The 17,487-nt window shown below is 35.9% G+C and overlaps 1 protein-coding gene and 1 long non-coding RNA gene across 2 annotated transcripts; both read right to left on the bottom strand.

Annotated features, from left to right (window-relative positions):
• Positions 1–1,595: 1,595 nt before the first annotated feature.
• On the bottom strand, positions 1,596–11,515 carry LOC585265 (armadillo repeat-containing protein 1). Its single transcript, XM_030983403.1, has 8 exons — positions 11,338–11,515; positions 9,870–10,143; positions 9,434–9,508; positions 8,934–9,025; positions 7,451–7,670; positions 6,311–6,427; positions 3,324–3,398; positions 1,596–1,851 (listed from the first exon to the last, which is right to left on the bottom strand). The coding sequence occupies exons 2-8, from the start codon at positions 9,942–9,944 to the stop codon at positions 1,645–1,647; spliced, it is 861 nt and encodes a 286-aa protein (XP_030839263.1). The 5' UTR covers positions 9,945–10,143; positions 11,338–11,515; the 3' UTR covers positions 1,596–1,644.
• Positions 11,516–12,824: 1,309 nt separating this feature from the next.
• Positions 12,825–17,147, bottom strand: LOC115923132. Its single transcript, XR_004063806.1, has 2 exons — positions 14,789–17,147; positions 12,825–14,602 (listed from the first exon to the last, which is right to left on the bottom strand). It is a non-coding gene; the product is annotated as an uncharacterized LOC115923132 (long non-coding RNA).
• Between the last annotated feature and the right edge of the window lie 340 nt (positions 17,148–17,487).

Below are 17,487 nucleotides of genomic sequence, written 5' to 3'. Positions count from 1 at the left end.
TGAGCAAATTCTGAATGAAAATAAGAAAGTTATGAATTATTGAAGTTGTGATCAATCAAATACAAATTGGCAACTCTGTGACTTATCATACGAGCTCTCCTTCATTTGCTTTGTGCATAATATTCCATAAAATCATGTTTTCTTCGTTATTGATGACGGAATATATATTTGTTCCTTGCAGGGGGAGTATAGAAACATATTTGCAATTATTATATTTAGGGTGCATGTATGGTTGAAATTTTTCTTGAGGGAAAATGAAAATTTTAGATTTTTTCAGTACTGAGCAAATGGAAGTTGAGCTCGCATGATACGTCATAGAGTTGCCAATTTGTGTTTGATTGATCACAACTTCAAAAATTTTCAAAAAATCCTAACTTCCTTATTTTTAATCGGAATTTGCTCAAACTTTCACTGACTTGTTTCTCTCATTTTTCTACTCCTATTAAAACTAACTTAATTTCAGGGTGGACTTCCCCTTTAATCAAATACATGCAGTTAGCACCTGGTTGGGATATTGAAATCTTTAAATTGTATTCCTGAATTTAAAATATCTAAAATTATTAAAATAGAGTTAAAAGCACTGAACTTTTAGTATTGTTAACTTTTGAAATAAATTTATATTGCAAAAACATTCCTCCCCCCCCCCCCACCCCCAGTCGAACAAATACGATGAGAATTAGTATTCGATTCAATGTTCTATAAGAAAACAAAATAACACTGTTCCTATCTGCTGACAGGCAGTCCTGTAGAACTTGTGTCAAAGACAAATATGACACATCATATGTGTATATTCTTTTACACTCATGTATATATAGTTCAAAGAGTACTGGATTGTGCATGAAAGCATTACAGGTAAATGGGGTTTAAATGTGTGTATGAAAATTTAGGGCTGTGAATGAAACCAAACATAAAAGAAATGCTCTGAGAATAAGAGAAATTGAAATAATTCTTATAAAGTGTGGTTCCCAAAGGTACCAGCTATTTTGTCAAATACATACGGTACTCATGATTGCATTTTAAACTATATCAGGGAATAATTTTCCTCAAATTTTTTGATTAGCAATTTCAGGCGATGGATGAATATTTCAAATGAAATTCTGTACATTTCTATGGAAGAAAACTGCTACACAAAAGATATTTTGTATAGCAGTCATGCAAAAATGCATAGCAAATTGCGATGCGATACCAGGAAAATTATTCCCTGTATATCATCATGTGGTTTCATGAGGTTTCTTCACATGACTACTCACACTTTGTATTTTTTTTTCACACAGATATGTGAGTGCAGTCAGTGCACATACAATGTATATGCCCTTTTCTGCATTAAGCTACTTGTTCTACCCTACTTGGTATTCATTTAGTACACGAGATAACTTTCTGTAGTAAACCAAAGCATACATGTGGACAAGCCTGTAGCAGATGAATATGAAATGCAGAAGCCCTAAAGGGTGTTTCACAAAACTTGTCATCAGTGACAAATGACAGTTTTTGTTATAAGCTACTGAAATCCTTACTTCTGATTGGTTATCAGCAGATTTGTCACTAATTTTTGTTATTTGCATTAATAAAAGGCTTTGTGAAACAAAGACCCTTCGACCCTTCGGTCACACAGTACAAAGTTCACGACATTGACTCTCTAACCCATCACCAGTAGAAATTGGTGGATATGAATGATGCAGCAGCACCGATCCAACTACCTCGCCTCTCCTCGTCACCCTGGTCGATGTTCTTGATGGCCTTGTTGTGGCACCCTCTGATAGGACTGTTGTCCTCCGGGAGGTAGTCTGGTAGACTGTGATGGCTGTTCTCCTTGTTGGCCATGGCTGGGTTGGCACCGAAGGATAGGATCACCTGTGTGATGATGATACCAAGCCAAAGAGCAAGAGCGTTCATTTATACTGTTTTTCTTCACTAATGATAAATTATAATGATTAAAGCCCCACTGCACTACTTATAGCTACTTGCGCCCTCTATATAGCAAACAATGCCTAATCGGTGCCTGTTGGTCCCCCATGGTCCTCTTTTTTTATGTTAGTTGAGAGCTGGCTCGATGAGATAACCACCTGTCCAGCAACCTTGCAGGGTGGTCTAATCCCTCCTAGCCAAACTAGTACTGATAGGCTTTAAAGAGATTTAAATGTAGTAGGAAGTTTCCATATCTATTCGCTGACACTGGACTTAGTGGAAATACATGTACCATCAATGGGTGTACAAGTTTCTCGCACAGAGAAAACTGGATGTCCCAGCAAGAAATGCCCCCCCCCCCCCACCCTCTACCCTTTTAGAGAGCCTTTGGGTGAAGGAAATGTACCATGATGCTTTTCCTTATAGAGTGAAAGGAAAAATGGAGCAGTGATTTACGTAAGGCCGGTTGGTCAAAAAAGTGAAGGCCTCTCTCTCCCTGTGACTGATACCTAAATATATACCTTATTGCCCCCACAGCATTTTACAACAAATTGTCTGTTTGGAGCCAGAAGGGTATACACTGATATGATTGATTGATTTTTATTTCTCATGCAAAACATAATACAAAAATAATTATATCATAACAAACAAATATGTAATGAAACGATAAATATAGTGGAAATAGCACGAGAAAAGAGGAACTAACTTGAAGCAGAGCTTGTTGAAGTGTTAGTTCCTCAGATGCAAATTTTACAATAAAACATGAACAAAGTATGCTTATAGATCAATAAATAGACAATATGTAGCTAGGAAGAAGGAGAAAAAAAAGAAGAAAAAATGAGGAAGAAAAAGAAAGAAAAGAAAAAAAAAATGAATGGAGGAAAATAGTAGAAGACAAAAACAAAAGCTCTAGAAAAGGGAGATTGAGAAAGAGATTGAGTCGAGAGTCAAACAAACCGAGATTCTATCATGTACATCTATATGTGTCTAAAAGTTTAGTCTTTAACTTTTTTGATATATGATTTTAAACCAAACAAATGCTATTCTTGGTCCACAGATACAAAACTTAGTTTTAAATAAATTACTGATTCATAATTAAATTTCTTTTCTTCTAAAGACAAAAATAAAGTATCAGGAAATTAACATGTACAGACAGAAATTGACCTCATTGAATAACCTACATATACTTGTCTGGCCTCCAAATAAAATCACCTATAACGAAGCATGCATAATATAAACTTCATGCCCTGAATGGTTCTTCTAGATAACGAACCAAGATTTAAAAACAAATTACTTTGGCCCAATTGAACATAACCCCCCCCCCCCCTCCCCTCCTCTCCCCTCTGACTAGTTAATGTCCCTATTACAAGATACATGTACCTTATTTAACAAATAATGACTAGGTTTACTGTTCTTACCTCTTCACCATGTTCATTCTTAACGACTTGCTCGGCTGACATTGTCTCCGTCCTTGAAATGGCAGCAATAAGCACCTGAAAGAAAATGAGAGAAAATAGAAAGAAATAAAACCCTCATCAATTCAGTATTCAACACCAATAGGCAACTCATAAACATTGGGCCTCAAATATTGTATATTGGTACAAGGAAATCTATATTATATCCATAACTTACAGGTGCCTCGAACACTATGAGTGCATGGTACATTTGATTTATATCCTTCATCAAGAAATGAAAAACTAAGAATGTAAACTATAAAGAAATAAATCAAAAATCAATTATCAATTCACACCTTTGTCCAAAATACACACAATTCCCCCCCCCCCCCACACAAACACACGCTGTGCTTGCAAAGAGAGTTGCCCATTCCACAGTGGCTGTGTGTTTTCTTTTATTGGGGGGGGGGGGGTGATTTTGTTTTGAAATACTTTTTCCCTCAACAAACAAAATCGAAAACATTAATTGCATAATTAAGATACAAGATAGTGCAACATTATATTACATAAACCTTAATACAATTAGCCTATACTTATAACCTCGTCAATATAATACATGAAAGTAATAGCTTATAACAACTGTATATTTGATACATGTGTAACAGGTCAAAATTGTATTGTTTTATGCTGAGATTTCTGGTGTGTAACTGGGATTTGGCTGGAATTACTGTTGGACTTAGCCGGGATGAAGTATTTAATATTTATTCCGAAACCTCAACATGAGACCGGAATCATGCATGGAAGAAATACTGGGGCGACTTCTAGGAACAGTAGGGTTTATCTCTCTACCTTTGTTTTTCTGTTAACCTCACGGAGAGGCCGAAAATGCCCGAAAATGTTTTGGACCCCAGAAGTTAGTGGGGAGTCCAGTTCAATTAGATAAATCTGTCAATTTCATTCAAGTTCATAAAGATGTGGGTGATATAAATATCTGAATTAAATCATAGTATATATTTAAAACAATAATGGACAAAAATGGATGGCTGGTTGTATAAGATTATTCAATATCTTTCGGATACAAATAACTCAAATCTAGTCATTTCGAAATGATCTATTCATCAAAGTAAAGAAAATGGTTTATACTAGGATCCTATCATTTGTTCCTTTAATGAATGAAATTCTCTGCCTGAACTGCACTTTCCTGCGTGATAAGCCTGCCAATAAAGATCAAATTACGTCCCTCTTAAACACAAATCTTGAGCAGCCTGGGAAAACCTAATGGAGCTTATAATTGATATTGACATGTTTCAGCTGTTCCTATAACCATGAGCTGCAGGGTTGCTGGGGTGTACTCTAGTCTTTATCCACTGGGGGGGGGGGGTCAATTTGACTCCGTAAAAACTACCTCATTAAGATAGGGTTAATGAATGGGGGAGGCGGGGCCGCTAGGGGAGGAGGGGGTGGTGCTTTATCCCAAGTAGCATCTTTCCATACTAACTTTTTAGCATAGGGGCTACATTTTTCAATCAAAAGAAGGAATAAAGGAGATGTGGGAAGATTTGTGCTTTATCCAAGTACATAGCATCAACATAATAGGGAGAAATAATACATGGAGGAAAGGAATTTCTGTTGCAAGGTTGTTTCTTCAGTAGTGATCAGTAATTTTCTGATCTTGTCACAGGAATTTTTCTGGTTATTTTTGTTATTAAAATGTAATTGAAGGCTATTCCTTCTTTTGATCGAAAATATAGTCCCTAACAAATTTGGTATCAAAAGATACTCCATGTTCATGTACTCGCTTTCCAAATGATGACATTAATTTCAGTTTTCTTTGGGATTTCAATTTTTCTTTCAAAGATAGAATCAATTTTTAGCTTTCTGTGCTATTCTATCAATCATCATCCATCTATCGGTAGAATATAAGTGGAGATAAGAAACAATGCCTGTACACATACAGGACAAAGTGCCCTTTAAAAGACCAATTTTCAACCTTGGCACAGATGCACATGTACGTGGAACATTCACAAACATAGCCGTTTGATGCAATACCTGTGTAAATTCCTGTTTCACTACATCATAACAGGAAAGTGCACTGCATACATCAGTTTTCTAGGTCATCAAATATGAACTTCAGAAGTTAATACGAAAGCAAGCATTCATTTTGGGTAAGCCTGAATTTGATGACCGGGGTAATAATGTATATGTAAAGTGCTTAGACACATCATTGCATTGATGTACTGTATTGGGTGCTACATCAAAGCGGAATATTATATTATTATTATTCTCGTTGCATTCTTCGCAGCAGGAAGTGGGATTTTAAATATTGATTTCATGAAGAAGAAAATCTGGATTATCATACACAGATCAAGGTCTTTCAAAAAACAGTTTATTTTGGGGCAGGCCTGCAAGGTATTTGAAAGTGATAAAAGAAACATGTGCAGATGGCTTTCAAGATTCTTTAAAGGGATTGGGTAACTTTGTATTAGATTCTGAAACAAAATCCTGGATTTAGCTCATGCTGCAATGATAGTTATAAGTCTTTAGGTCAGTCAGGAACCCCATGACTTTCATTGTTTTAAACCGATCGCCTGTCTGATTTTCAAGATATTTATGATTGGAAATCGAAATTTCATTTTTTGTTTTCCTTATAGATTTCATTACACTACAGTCTAATGGGGAAAAAGAGTATGGTAAAACCTTAAAGATTTTTACCCTTTTGAATTTGAGGCACTTCATGGCTTCAATATTAGACCGCACAGACACTGATAACACGTAGGGCCATGCATCTCAGATTTAACATTGTTAAACGATGCCTTTAAGCAAGCTACATCTAAATTTGGGGGTGGGGGATCAGATTTTACTTTCTGCAAATCGTTTTTCTACACACACAAAAAAAAAAAAAAAAATTATTGGACTTGATCTCATTTTAATTAAAATCAATTTATCATGTAATTGAAAAATAGATTGATTACAGGGTGCACATGTACATGTACATGTGTATGTATACCCACCTCTGGTTTCATGTCTATTCTGGTCCTCAGCTCACAACGTTTCTTCAAAAGGTCAAAGGTGAAACTAACAACCCCTTTGACTTTCAACAGCTCTTCTTCGCAAGATCTACGGCACTCCTGGTGAATAAAGAGATTTTTAGAATTATTAATAAAGACGTCACATTTGTAAATGAAGGGCATGGCTTTACAAGTAGATGTAGTTCATTATGGCTCTGCATGACTCAAATATTGTACAAGCAACCTTGACAACAAAGACAAGAAAACAAAATTAACTGATTTATTCCAGGTATGGAACTAAAATTACTAACTTCACAAAGCTATGATGGAGAGAGACAGAGACAAAGAGAGGCAGAGAGAATAATTAAGGCTAAATATGTTGCAGTCTTGCAGAGGGTCCAAGGTAATATTTCTGTCAATAGAGGGCAGTCTGCAATATACCATCTTTGCCTAGAAAGGAGACACATGTATCAATGGCATGATTCTTTCATATATGGTAACAATGTAGGCCTACCATCTGCTAAAAAGCTACACTATGAACATGACTGACAAAGCAAGCAGACAAAATATACAGTTCCTCAGTTAGACAAAGGAACATCCCTTCACTGCTATTATGTAAAAATGTGTATAACAGGTGTCACATGCATATTCACCTTTTTTACATAATGGCAGTGAAGGGATGTTCCTGTGTCTACCTGAGGAACTGTATATTTTGTCCGCTTTCTTTGTCTGTCATGTTCATAGTGCTAGAAGGTTGTTTGAACAAGAGCTAATGCCCTTTTTCATCTTAGGCTTGAACTGTCTGAACAGATTCACATTACCATGCATGACCCAAGGTTCAATAGAGATTATTATCAAAGTCTTTGAGTTTTCCCTGGTGGGGTTTTATGTCAACATATTATCATTATCCTTGTCTTCTCCTTGTTGGCACGACACAAAATATAAGAGACCAATTAGTTTCTTTATGGGCCAAGGAAATTCCTGACTTGAGAGATCTTTTTCATCCTCATTTTCTTTGACTTTCAACTCGATGGAAAAAAGGGAACTCAATTTTCCAGCTTTTTCCTTATTTCCAGGGTTCAGCTGGGAATCCTGAATTAATAAAATCTTAAATATATCACCATGACTCAACAATATACTCACAATGTTCATAAGGCCATTAATCTGTAGTGTGAGGATTTTCGATTTCTTTTTCTTGCTAGTACCGACAAAGAACTTGCTACCAGGGTGCATTCCACCGCCCCTGCTCCCCTTGGGTATGTTGGGGTTACTACTCTCCTTCAAGGGGCCGGGGGTGGGTGGGGCAGTCAGTCGATTGTGGATGCTACGGGCGAGGTTCTTGCTCCTTGTGTCACTCTCAGCACTGCAAAAAGAGATAGGAGCAATGGAAATTTGTAACTGTAGTTAGAATCAAATAACACCTCTATACCCTCTAGTATCATACTGATGAAAGCAAACATGAACTAAAAAAAGGGTGTTAGTTTTAAAGATGTAAAATATTTGTTTGTTTTTGTTTTTTGTAATGTATAGATTTTAAACATGGCAGGGTTTTTAACCCTTACTGTACTGGGGGGGGGGGGGGCCTGGGAGGCCCCCCTTCCTCGACATTTTCCGCTTGAAATTTTGAATTGTCGTTTCATGACTTTTTTCCCTCAAGTCTTACGCATGTTTTGATACCATTTTCGTCGCAATCGGATATACCTGTGAGGTGTTACATAACAATTAGTATGCGCATGTCATCAAAAATATGCTATAATTGCTTATATTCATGTACAAGCAGAAATGTGAATACAGGTTTAGATGTATTCCTTCCTAAGTGGGTGATATGAATTGATATCGAATTGCTTTTATATGTTTCTCAAAGTAACTTGATGTATTCCAGAACAAAAGAATACATAAGAAATAAAAACAATAGATATAATAAGAAATAAAAAAACAATAAAATACATAAGAAAATAAATATTTGAAAATCGCATCAAATTTGCATAAATTATCATTATTAATTACATCAAAATAAATATTTTGTGTTAGAAAAGAAGTTTCATATGAATAATGAGTTTCAACATTCAAAAAGTGGAGTTTGGCACGTTTTCTGTAAAATGCATAAAATTAGCATTTTGCATAATTAATTAGGCTATAACGACAAAAATTTGCATATTCGCAAAAAACTAATTACACCATCTTGTTCGTTACGTAAATATCTACAAACATGCAAATTTTTGTGTTCATCGGACATCTGACGGCCGAGATCATAGGGGGGGGGGGGGGCCTCCCAGGCCCCCCCCCCCCCCCCCCCCCCAGTCAGGAGGTGCTCAAAATAGCCCAGTACAGTAAGGGTTAAAGATGAAGTTGAGTTCTGGTCATGCGATTGCATTGTGAAAGAAACGGTGTGGAATCGACCAGAAAAGGTTGATCATCTAGCATATAAAAATTTGTGTGTATTGCAAGGTTCTGGAATCAGCAAAATTATAAGAAATTTGGCCAAGTCTTGGTAAAGTTACAAACACTGTACACAGAAAGATGTATATGGGACTACACGAACACGTGGCGTAAAAATCCTACCCCCTCCCCCCCCCCCCCCTACATGTGTAGAAAGTAGAAACTACAATATCTACTGATTTCTTACTTGTTTGTGATAGCTTCTAGGCTAACCAGCATTCCAAGTTCTTTCTTCATGAGTGGACGATTGACTGCGCTCTCTGATAGGTACTGTATAGCCTGTTGGATTGAATACATTGTACATGTGTATTAAAACTCTGTGCAGTGAAATAAGTTTAAATTTTCCCCCAAAAGAGATGTGTACCCAGTCAATGATGAAATACATGCAAAAGCACAATAATTGTTCTTCTTCTTTTTTTTTTTTTCTTTTTTTTTTTTTATAGAATTAGATGTATTTACTTGCATCGGCAGCAGACTCTGCATTGGTATTGGAATGTTTTGCCCCAACATGCTTCTTAAATATTTGTTCCAAGTTTGTAATTTTGTTATCATTTACAACATAACAATTGTAAGTACATGTAAATTAATTTGTTTGTGAAACAAGGCAAGAATAATTTCTATACAAACTTGCCAACCATCTTCTCCCCTATACAAGTTGAGCCAGATTTCGAAATGAAATGTACAAACCTCCAGTGCAGTTGACACAACAATAGGGTCATCGTTGTCCAGGAATAAAACTAAGCCAGGTAAACAACCTTGATCCTGTTGGAAATAATAGGGAAGAGAATAATTTATAATCTTTTTTTGATCTACAGTAATATCCTTCAAATAATAGAGAAGGGGAGAAAGAGAGAGAGAAAGAGAGAGAGACAGAGAGGGAGAGAGAAATACAATTATTGAGAGGGGGAAACAATATGGTACAAATTAAGTAGACAAAGTAACTGCAAGGAAAAGGCGCTTTATCAAATATCTTTTGGATGGATGAAAGTAACAAACAACAAACATTTAAAATCCCAGTAAAATAACTTTGCACTATGTACACTGTATAATTCACATTTTAGATTGATTTGAAACAGCATTAGAAAACATAAATAAAGCAAACAAGACATAAACATGTAATTACCTTGACAATCTTTTCCCTGTTCTGTGGATCTTTGGCCAAATCTCTCAGTTGTCTGACAACTCCCTGAACAGCCATGTCTCTTCAATCCTTGAGGTATACTGTTTCAGTCTCTGGAGAAAAGTGATTATCTTTGAAAGTGTGAAGTCTGGTCAATCCTTAGAAGCGGCGTAGCATAGAGCGGATTCAATCAGTTTATATTCCTTGGACCCAATTTGAAGAATTCAGAACAAATCTCCTTGGATCCGCCAAGCTCTTTCTGTGAATTCAGCATTCACTGTATTTGAAAATCAGAAAGATGAAACAATTTAATCTAAAGCTCCACTAAAAGAATTTACTTACTTCAAACTTCAAAGCAGAATAATTTTACGGCTTAAATTTCAATAAGCGTGCTCGCAAAGTGTCTAGATTCTACAAACTGATTGGCTGATAAGTTTTACACCATTAGCAGCTTGGAAAGAGGTAACAACACAAACAAGTAGACTTTGTTCATTTTAAATTAATTGCTTTGCCTCACTATTTATAAAGGCAAAAAATAGAACTGAATAAATACTGAGATTCGAACCCGCAAGTTACCATTGCATGACAACAGCAACAAACCCAACGTTTTATTAACTAGACTACAAAATGTAAACTGTCCTTACCAATTGAGCTAACACCGAGTCGCTCGTTCGTTCGTGTCTGCTGAGATCAAGATAGTTATGTAAAGTTCCTTAATTAAAATCAAATTAAATTAATTAAGTTCTTCAATCGCCCGATTGTTGCAATGGCCGTTTCATTAATTAACAAGGGCCAGGTCTTCGTCTGTGCAACCCGTTCCACCGCACTGTAAGATGTGGTCCATCGTCTGAGTCTCTCAGACACCCTACTAGTATACTAGTACTAGTAGTAGTACTAGGTCTACTATCAGTAGGGGCACTGCACTGCACTGGTCCGAGAATGAGGATCTTCCTTAAGTTATAAACGCTGACAAAATGCGTCCTCAAAAATGAGGATGGTCTGCATTTTTGCGGACTAGACAAGTCTATAACCCAGTACTATTTTAGCTGAGCTAGCTAGACACTTCACGAGCGCATTTATTGACATTATTTAAAGCCATAAAAAAAATCACAGGCTGTAGGCCCTAGTGTAAAGATTAAATTCTGCGCCTCTGCGCTGGCCTGGCCCTGGGTTTTTACATGAAACAACATTAAAATGTAATGCCGCACTAGATCATCATGCAGATATCTTTTTCTTCCTGTATTTCACACAATAACATATTCACATTGGAATGGTGTAGCCTAACTAGGGCCTACATAAGAAAAACTGTCTGTAAAGTCACTTCACGGGCGTGAGGCTATACGGCGGGTCTGACTCCCTCGGTCGCGGCCGGCCCGTCGGGCTGCGACCTGCGTGCGTCGGTACCTCACGGTGCGGCACGACCTTGCATGTAGATTCTATATTTTACGGTAAAAAGAGGGGTTTTAGTTACCTAATCAATGGCGTAATGGTGATATACATCTGCAATGGTCACTTGTGGCTCAGAGACTTCAACTTTTTACTGGAAATGATGATATTTCTTCTGGTTTAGATCAAAACACGTTTATTTTTCAGCTGCACGACACAAAATACAATTCACACAGGGTATTTAAAAATGGCGGTGTGTATCAAATTGTTGTCTCTGATTGGTCACAGCTTCCTGAATGCTCTCTTCCTATTGGTCAATACTCTGTCGGCCATTCAAAACAAAGTTTTTTCGTTCAATTTGATCTGAGGAAAATCGTATACACAACATTTTCCAGCCTAGCCTAATGCGATAATAATAAAAGTATAATAATTTTAAAAAAAAATTGTAATTATGATAATAATAATAATAATGATAATAATTATAACACTAATAGTCTAATAATAATAATAATAATATAATAACAATGATAACTATATGATAACGATAATATAATAGGGCCTAATGATAATAGGGTCTAGTATTAATAATAATTCCTATCATTGTTATTACTTTTATAATTATAATAAACATAGAAAGCTATCCTCCTCCCATGTTTGTCTAAACATATACATATATCAAAGATAAAAATGCGAATTAGGCCTAGATATCCCTCAATCTTAATTCATTCCAGGCACATTCATGACCCCAGATAGTAGGCCTACATGTAATATCTAAACTATTTTCACAAGGGGTGCCGCTATATGTACCCAAAATGTAAGAGCAAAAAATAAGCTTACATAATACTCCTTAATTGCAAAGGTAATTTTGTTTTTACATGAAGGATATCATTATGCACAATTCAGTTTCCTTTCTTCCAAATTGAGTAGATTTGTACTCAAAACAATGAATGATGATGAACGATAATATAGTGGCAACGTCAGCAGAAAAAAAAAGGATTTTGTCTGAAAATGAAATGGAACATTTGAAAGGATCAAGAGATTTTTGTATTTTTCCATCCAAAATGATTAATTACACAAATATTCTGGGTGATTCATTTATGGGCATTATAGGAGTCTTCATCTTTCTTTCTTTATCTCCCTTGAGAGTCAAACTATTTACGAGTATATACCCCCCCCCCCCCTTTTTTTTCTCTCTCTCTCTCTCTCTCTCTCTGCTCACCCATATAGTCTTCCTAGCTGCTCTCTCTTTCTTTCTCTCTCTCTCTCTCTCTCTTTGCTCACCCCAGTGGCGGATCCAGGGGGGGGGGGGGGGCGGGGGGCCCCCACCCCCCCCCCCTTGAGAAAAAAAATCATGCAAAAACACGTGATTTTTACCCCTGGCGCTCAAGGGGGGGGGGGGTGCAAATTTTTAAATTCTCTCTTTGCTCACTGGTATAAGCTTCCTGCTCTTTCAGGCTCTTTCTTTCTCTCTCACTTCTTTGCCACTATTCATCAAAAACCGAACAGTTCCAGTAAAAATACAAATACATATGTGATTTCAAACATACCACTAATAATTCATGACAAGAAAGGTTTTCTGATCTGCAATATAATATTTTATTACAAATTCTAACTTTAAAAAAATAACAAACTAACATTTGAATACTGTCAATTGACATTTAAAAAAATACATAAACATGTACTAGGCCATAGCATGGACGGATGTTGAGACAGCTATGCATTATTTGTATCAAAATCCAAAAGAAGACTCTCACAAAACGAAAATCATCTTTTTTTTTTAATGCAGCATCATTCTGCTTGGAAGCTCCATTGTAACAATCAAATACCACAAGGCATTTCTTCTTTCTCAACTGGATAATGCAAAAATTATATTTGTCATATTTAATATAAAGAAAATTTGTATGAACATTCTTTATAATAAATTTATTTCTGCAAAATTATGCTATTCATAAACAAATAAAATGTGCTTTACATGGATCTTACAAAATACTTGCATAACAATATAGCTACCTGTTACCAACTACTTGTTTAAATCTATCCATCCCAACGTATGACTGTGAAAAATTCAATAGAGTTGTAAGGAAAAGGTCCCAAGATTACATTATATCACATTTTGAACTCAATATCAGCTTCAGCCTCTAAATATAACAGCCTTATCAAATATGCTTGAGCTGAAAATACACTTGTAAATCCTTATTCAGGTATTTCTATAATTTTTAACAAAAGTATACTTGGCAAAAACACACATTCCACTCATATGACCTTCTAAAATCTATACCCGTTAAGTTGGACTAATGTATTTCAAAGAAAGGTCTCTAGAGATGGCCCAAATTTTCCACAAGAACACAGCATTTACAATGTTTTTTACGATTTCTATTCTCATTTACAACTTTAAGTTTTACAAATAACCTCAATCAAATGCAGATCCGGCATTGTAACAAAAGAGGGGAGGGGGGGGGGGGGTAAATAGAAATCAATACAACGCTTAGCAATGTAGAAAAAACTTTTTAAAATTCTCTAAAACGTGAAAGTAATGTTATAAATTCTTTTCTTTTCTCCATTAACCCAAGTATATCTCCCTTTTAGCCAAAAGAGATTCAGGTAACTACATTACACAAGATCTCAAAGATTTCAAAAAGTCAACCTATGGTTATATCAGTAGCCCGGCCATTACCTGTTGAAACGTACATACATTACAATGATGCATCAAGTAATCTGAACATGATTTCAATGGAATATACGCTAGCTAGGGTACTGAAACTTCCCAACGAGTTTCATTTTTCAAAATTGTTAGCAAGAACAATATTACTTGAACGGACGTTTGCACTTGTCAATCAACATTTTGCTAAAGAGCACACAGTATGTACTAATGGAATGCATTCGTAATGGTTTTATCACCTAAATGTTAAACAATCAAAGGCACAGAAATGGTTTTACATACAACAAACTAGATTTGATGTTCCTGTTGAACATTCTCTGCAAGGAAGTTTTGTGTCATGTACACCAATAATAACTTCCTATAATATAACTGTTACCTAAATACCATGCACAAGTGCTACTACTTGGTCCTTAACATTCCATCTTTGGCACAAAGAGATTTATGAATCGATTACCGGTAATGAAATAAACAAATATCAACAGATATTATTCCATTTAGTACACCTCATCTACTCAATATGTGTCATGTATACCAATAATAACTTCTTATAATATAACTGTTACCTAAAAAACCATGCATAAATGCTACTACTTGGTCCTTAACATTTCATCTTTGGCATATAGAGAGTTATGAAACAATTACTGGTAATGAAATAAACAAATATCAACAGATATTATTCCATTTAGTACACCTCATCTACTCAATATGTGTCATGTATACCAATAATAACTTCTTATGATATAACTGTTACCTAAATACCATGCATAAATGCTACTACTTGGTCCTTAACATTTAATCTTTGGCACATAGAGAGTTATGAACAATAGCCGGTAATGAAATTAGCAAATATCAACAGATATTATTCCATATAGTACACCTCATCTACTCAATGTGACAGGTAAATACAGTTCAACACACATTCAGTTTTAAAACATATCAAATAATGGATGGAGATAATAAGTGAAGGCCACGTATCTGTACTTTCAAATAGAATGTACCAATTTTAAGTTATAGTTACTAATAATCATAATTATAATATGCCGTTCTTGTGTAGCGCATTTCACATTATGATATAACGTCTCCACAGGCTTCCACAGAGCTTTGAATATTATTTATTACGCCGGCTTCATCTCTGGCAACTGTAGCGCTCAGTGTATTCAAGGAATATATATATATCCTACCAGGTATCCACTTACTACACCTGGGTCGAGTGTGGCAAATGCACATTAAAGTCTTCCCAAAGGACAATATTGCCGCGGCTGGATTTGAATCCTGTATCTTGTGGCTCATCGTCCGGAGACTCATCCACTAGACCACAACACCTCCACACTGATCTGCTCATTCTAGGCACATACACATGTACAATATACTTCAGCGTTTTGTGTAATGATATTTCTGATCAACGCAAGGTCAGGCAGAGCTTCTTAGCATTACGATGACATACTATTTGGCCAGTGGTACTGTATGATTGCAGCACACATTATTTATTATGGTGCTTTAGATACAAGTCTTGTAAAACATGTAAATGCATTTTTCTCCCCCTTTTTTTCTCTGCTAAATTTCAAATTGACAATACAACCCATAAAGAAAGAGTCATAGGTACGTTGTTTCATCCAACTAAAACATTTACTCACAAACCCGATTGGTCATGACATAGTCATTCTTCCTCGATCATGAAGTCCCTCGGACAGGAATTGCCATAGGTGCATTGGATAAACATCATTTTACAATACCCCAGTACATATACCTTCTTTATTAGCAGTTGTGTGAAATAAAGTCTTCACCAGCGATAAAGTCTTGTTCAGATGAGTCGCAGTAAACAGTAGGAAAGCGTAATATGCTTCCAATTTCTGTATATCATAATACGGGGCTAAGTGAATACACGTAGGTCATTTGTTGCATTCAGATGTCATTCATTGTACAATTTTTTAAAGGGGGTGTAGCATGGCAAATACTGGTTAACACCATCTACAACTTATTTTGGACAACTGTACGTAAACGAATGGACTTGATTAATGGTCAGAGAGCGCTAGCATTCGCGAAACAGACCGAAGTTCTGCTCACGCTTCAGTTTTGCGTATGTTGCACGCACATGAATACTGCGGTCGCGTCGTTCATAGTTGTGTTATACCCAATTGGCCCCAGGAAACAGATGTAGTCTTGTCATGCTACACCCCCTTTGAAGTGAGAGTTTTGTTATCGTGTTGGTTTACCGTGTCATATCTGAATGAGCCTTGAGCGTGCCATACCCTCTCAGCTTTTACAGCTTCAAGATGAAAAGAACATACCCGTGACATAAAAATACAACTCAAAATGTGTTAGATATGAAATAAAACAATTAAAAAATATATAATCCGTTTCCTACAATACACAGTATATATCCAAAATCCATGGCAAGAAATGTACTGCACTCAAGCGATACTAACTATATTTTTCCTCTTTGAATTGGGTTTCCAACAATTTGGAACTTTACTTGACCCTCTAATATCCTTTAAGTGACAGATACAATGTACATACTCCACTAATTTCAATCTTTGGAACAAATAGAATATTTTATATCTCTGATTATTAGAAGCTCAAAAGGACTGTTCTGTGAGCACAAATATGGAGCCCTCAAAAAGTGTTGAAGCACCAAGTGATACTGTGCCCATGAACATATGTTATTATTTTTCTTTTAAAAACATTTATTTGATTTAAAGAAATGAAATTGCATGAGATAAAGGTTAACAAAAAAGCTGTGTACAATACATACAAAATGAAGATGCGGAAGCTTTGAAAAAGTAAAATAACTTTATAAAAATTAAATACTTAAACAACTTTTTTTTAAATTCCAGTTTATGCTTCTCACTGATCCCTGCAACAAAGATTGCACACACTGAAATATATGTTCATACTTTTTATTTTCCCTACCTCTTTGGTTATTGTGTTTCTATCATCTTCCTTTATTAACTGCCATTTGATCAACATCATTTCCACATTCTCCTTCCTTTTCTTGCTCAACCTTTTGCCCTCTTTTGTAAACAAATGAACAACAAGTGGAGTGCCATACTCTACTTTTGGCACACACATGTATGAAACCTGATACTCCACACAATGTGGCACTCCTCAGTGATTTCAAGTGAAATCAAGATTTAACGCACTGTTGATCACTTGTCCAGTACAATTTATCTTTCTTAGTGCTTTTCCACCAATTAACATTTTTTTACTCATCAATTTGTTGTTTTCTCAGTCATATCCTTAACCCTTACTGTACTGGGGGGGGGCCTGGGAGGCCCCCCCCTCGACATTTTTGGAGATCGCGCCGCAACCGCTCGGAATTTTGAATTGTCGTTTCATGACTTTTTTCCTTCAAGTCTTACGCACATTTTGATACCATTTTCGTCGAAATCGGATATACCTGTAAGGTGTTACATAACAATTAGTATGCGCATGTCATCAAAAAAGTGCTATAATTGCATATATTCATGTACAAGCAGAAATGTGAAGATATGAATTGATATCAAATTGCTTTTATATGTTTCTCAAAGTAACTTGATGTATTTCAGAACAAAAGAATACATTAGAAATAAAACAATA

This window comes from Strongylocentrotus purpuratus, unplaced genomic scaffold (assembly GCF_000002235.5).
Source record: "Strongylocentrotus purpuratus isolate Spur 01 unplaced genomic scaffold, Spur_5.0 spur5_scaffold_13, whole genome shotgun sequence".
Lineage (NCBI taxonomy): Eukaryota > Metazoa > Echinodermata > Echinoidea > Camarodonta > Strongylocentrotidae > Strongylocentrotus > Strongylocentrotus purpuratus.
This window is presented reverse-complemented; position numbering and strand designations above follow the sequence as displayed.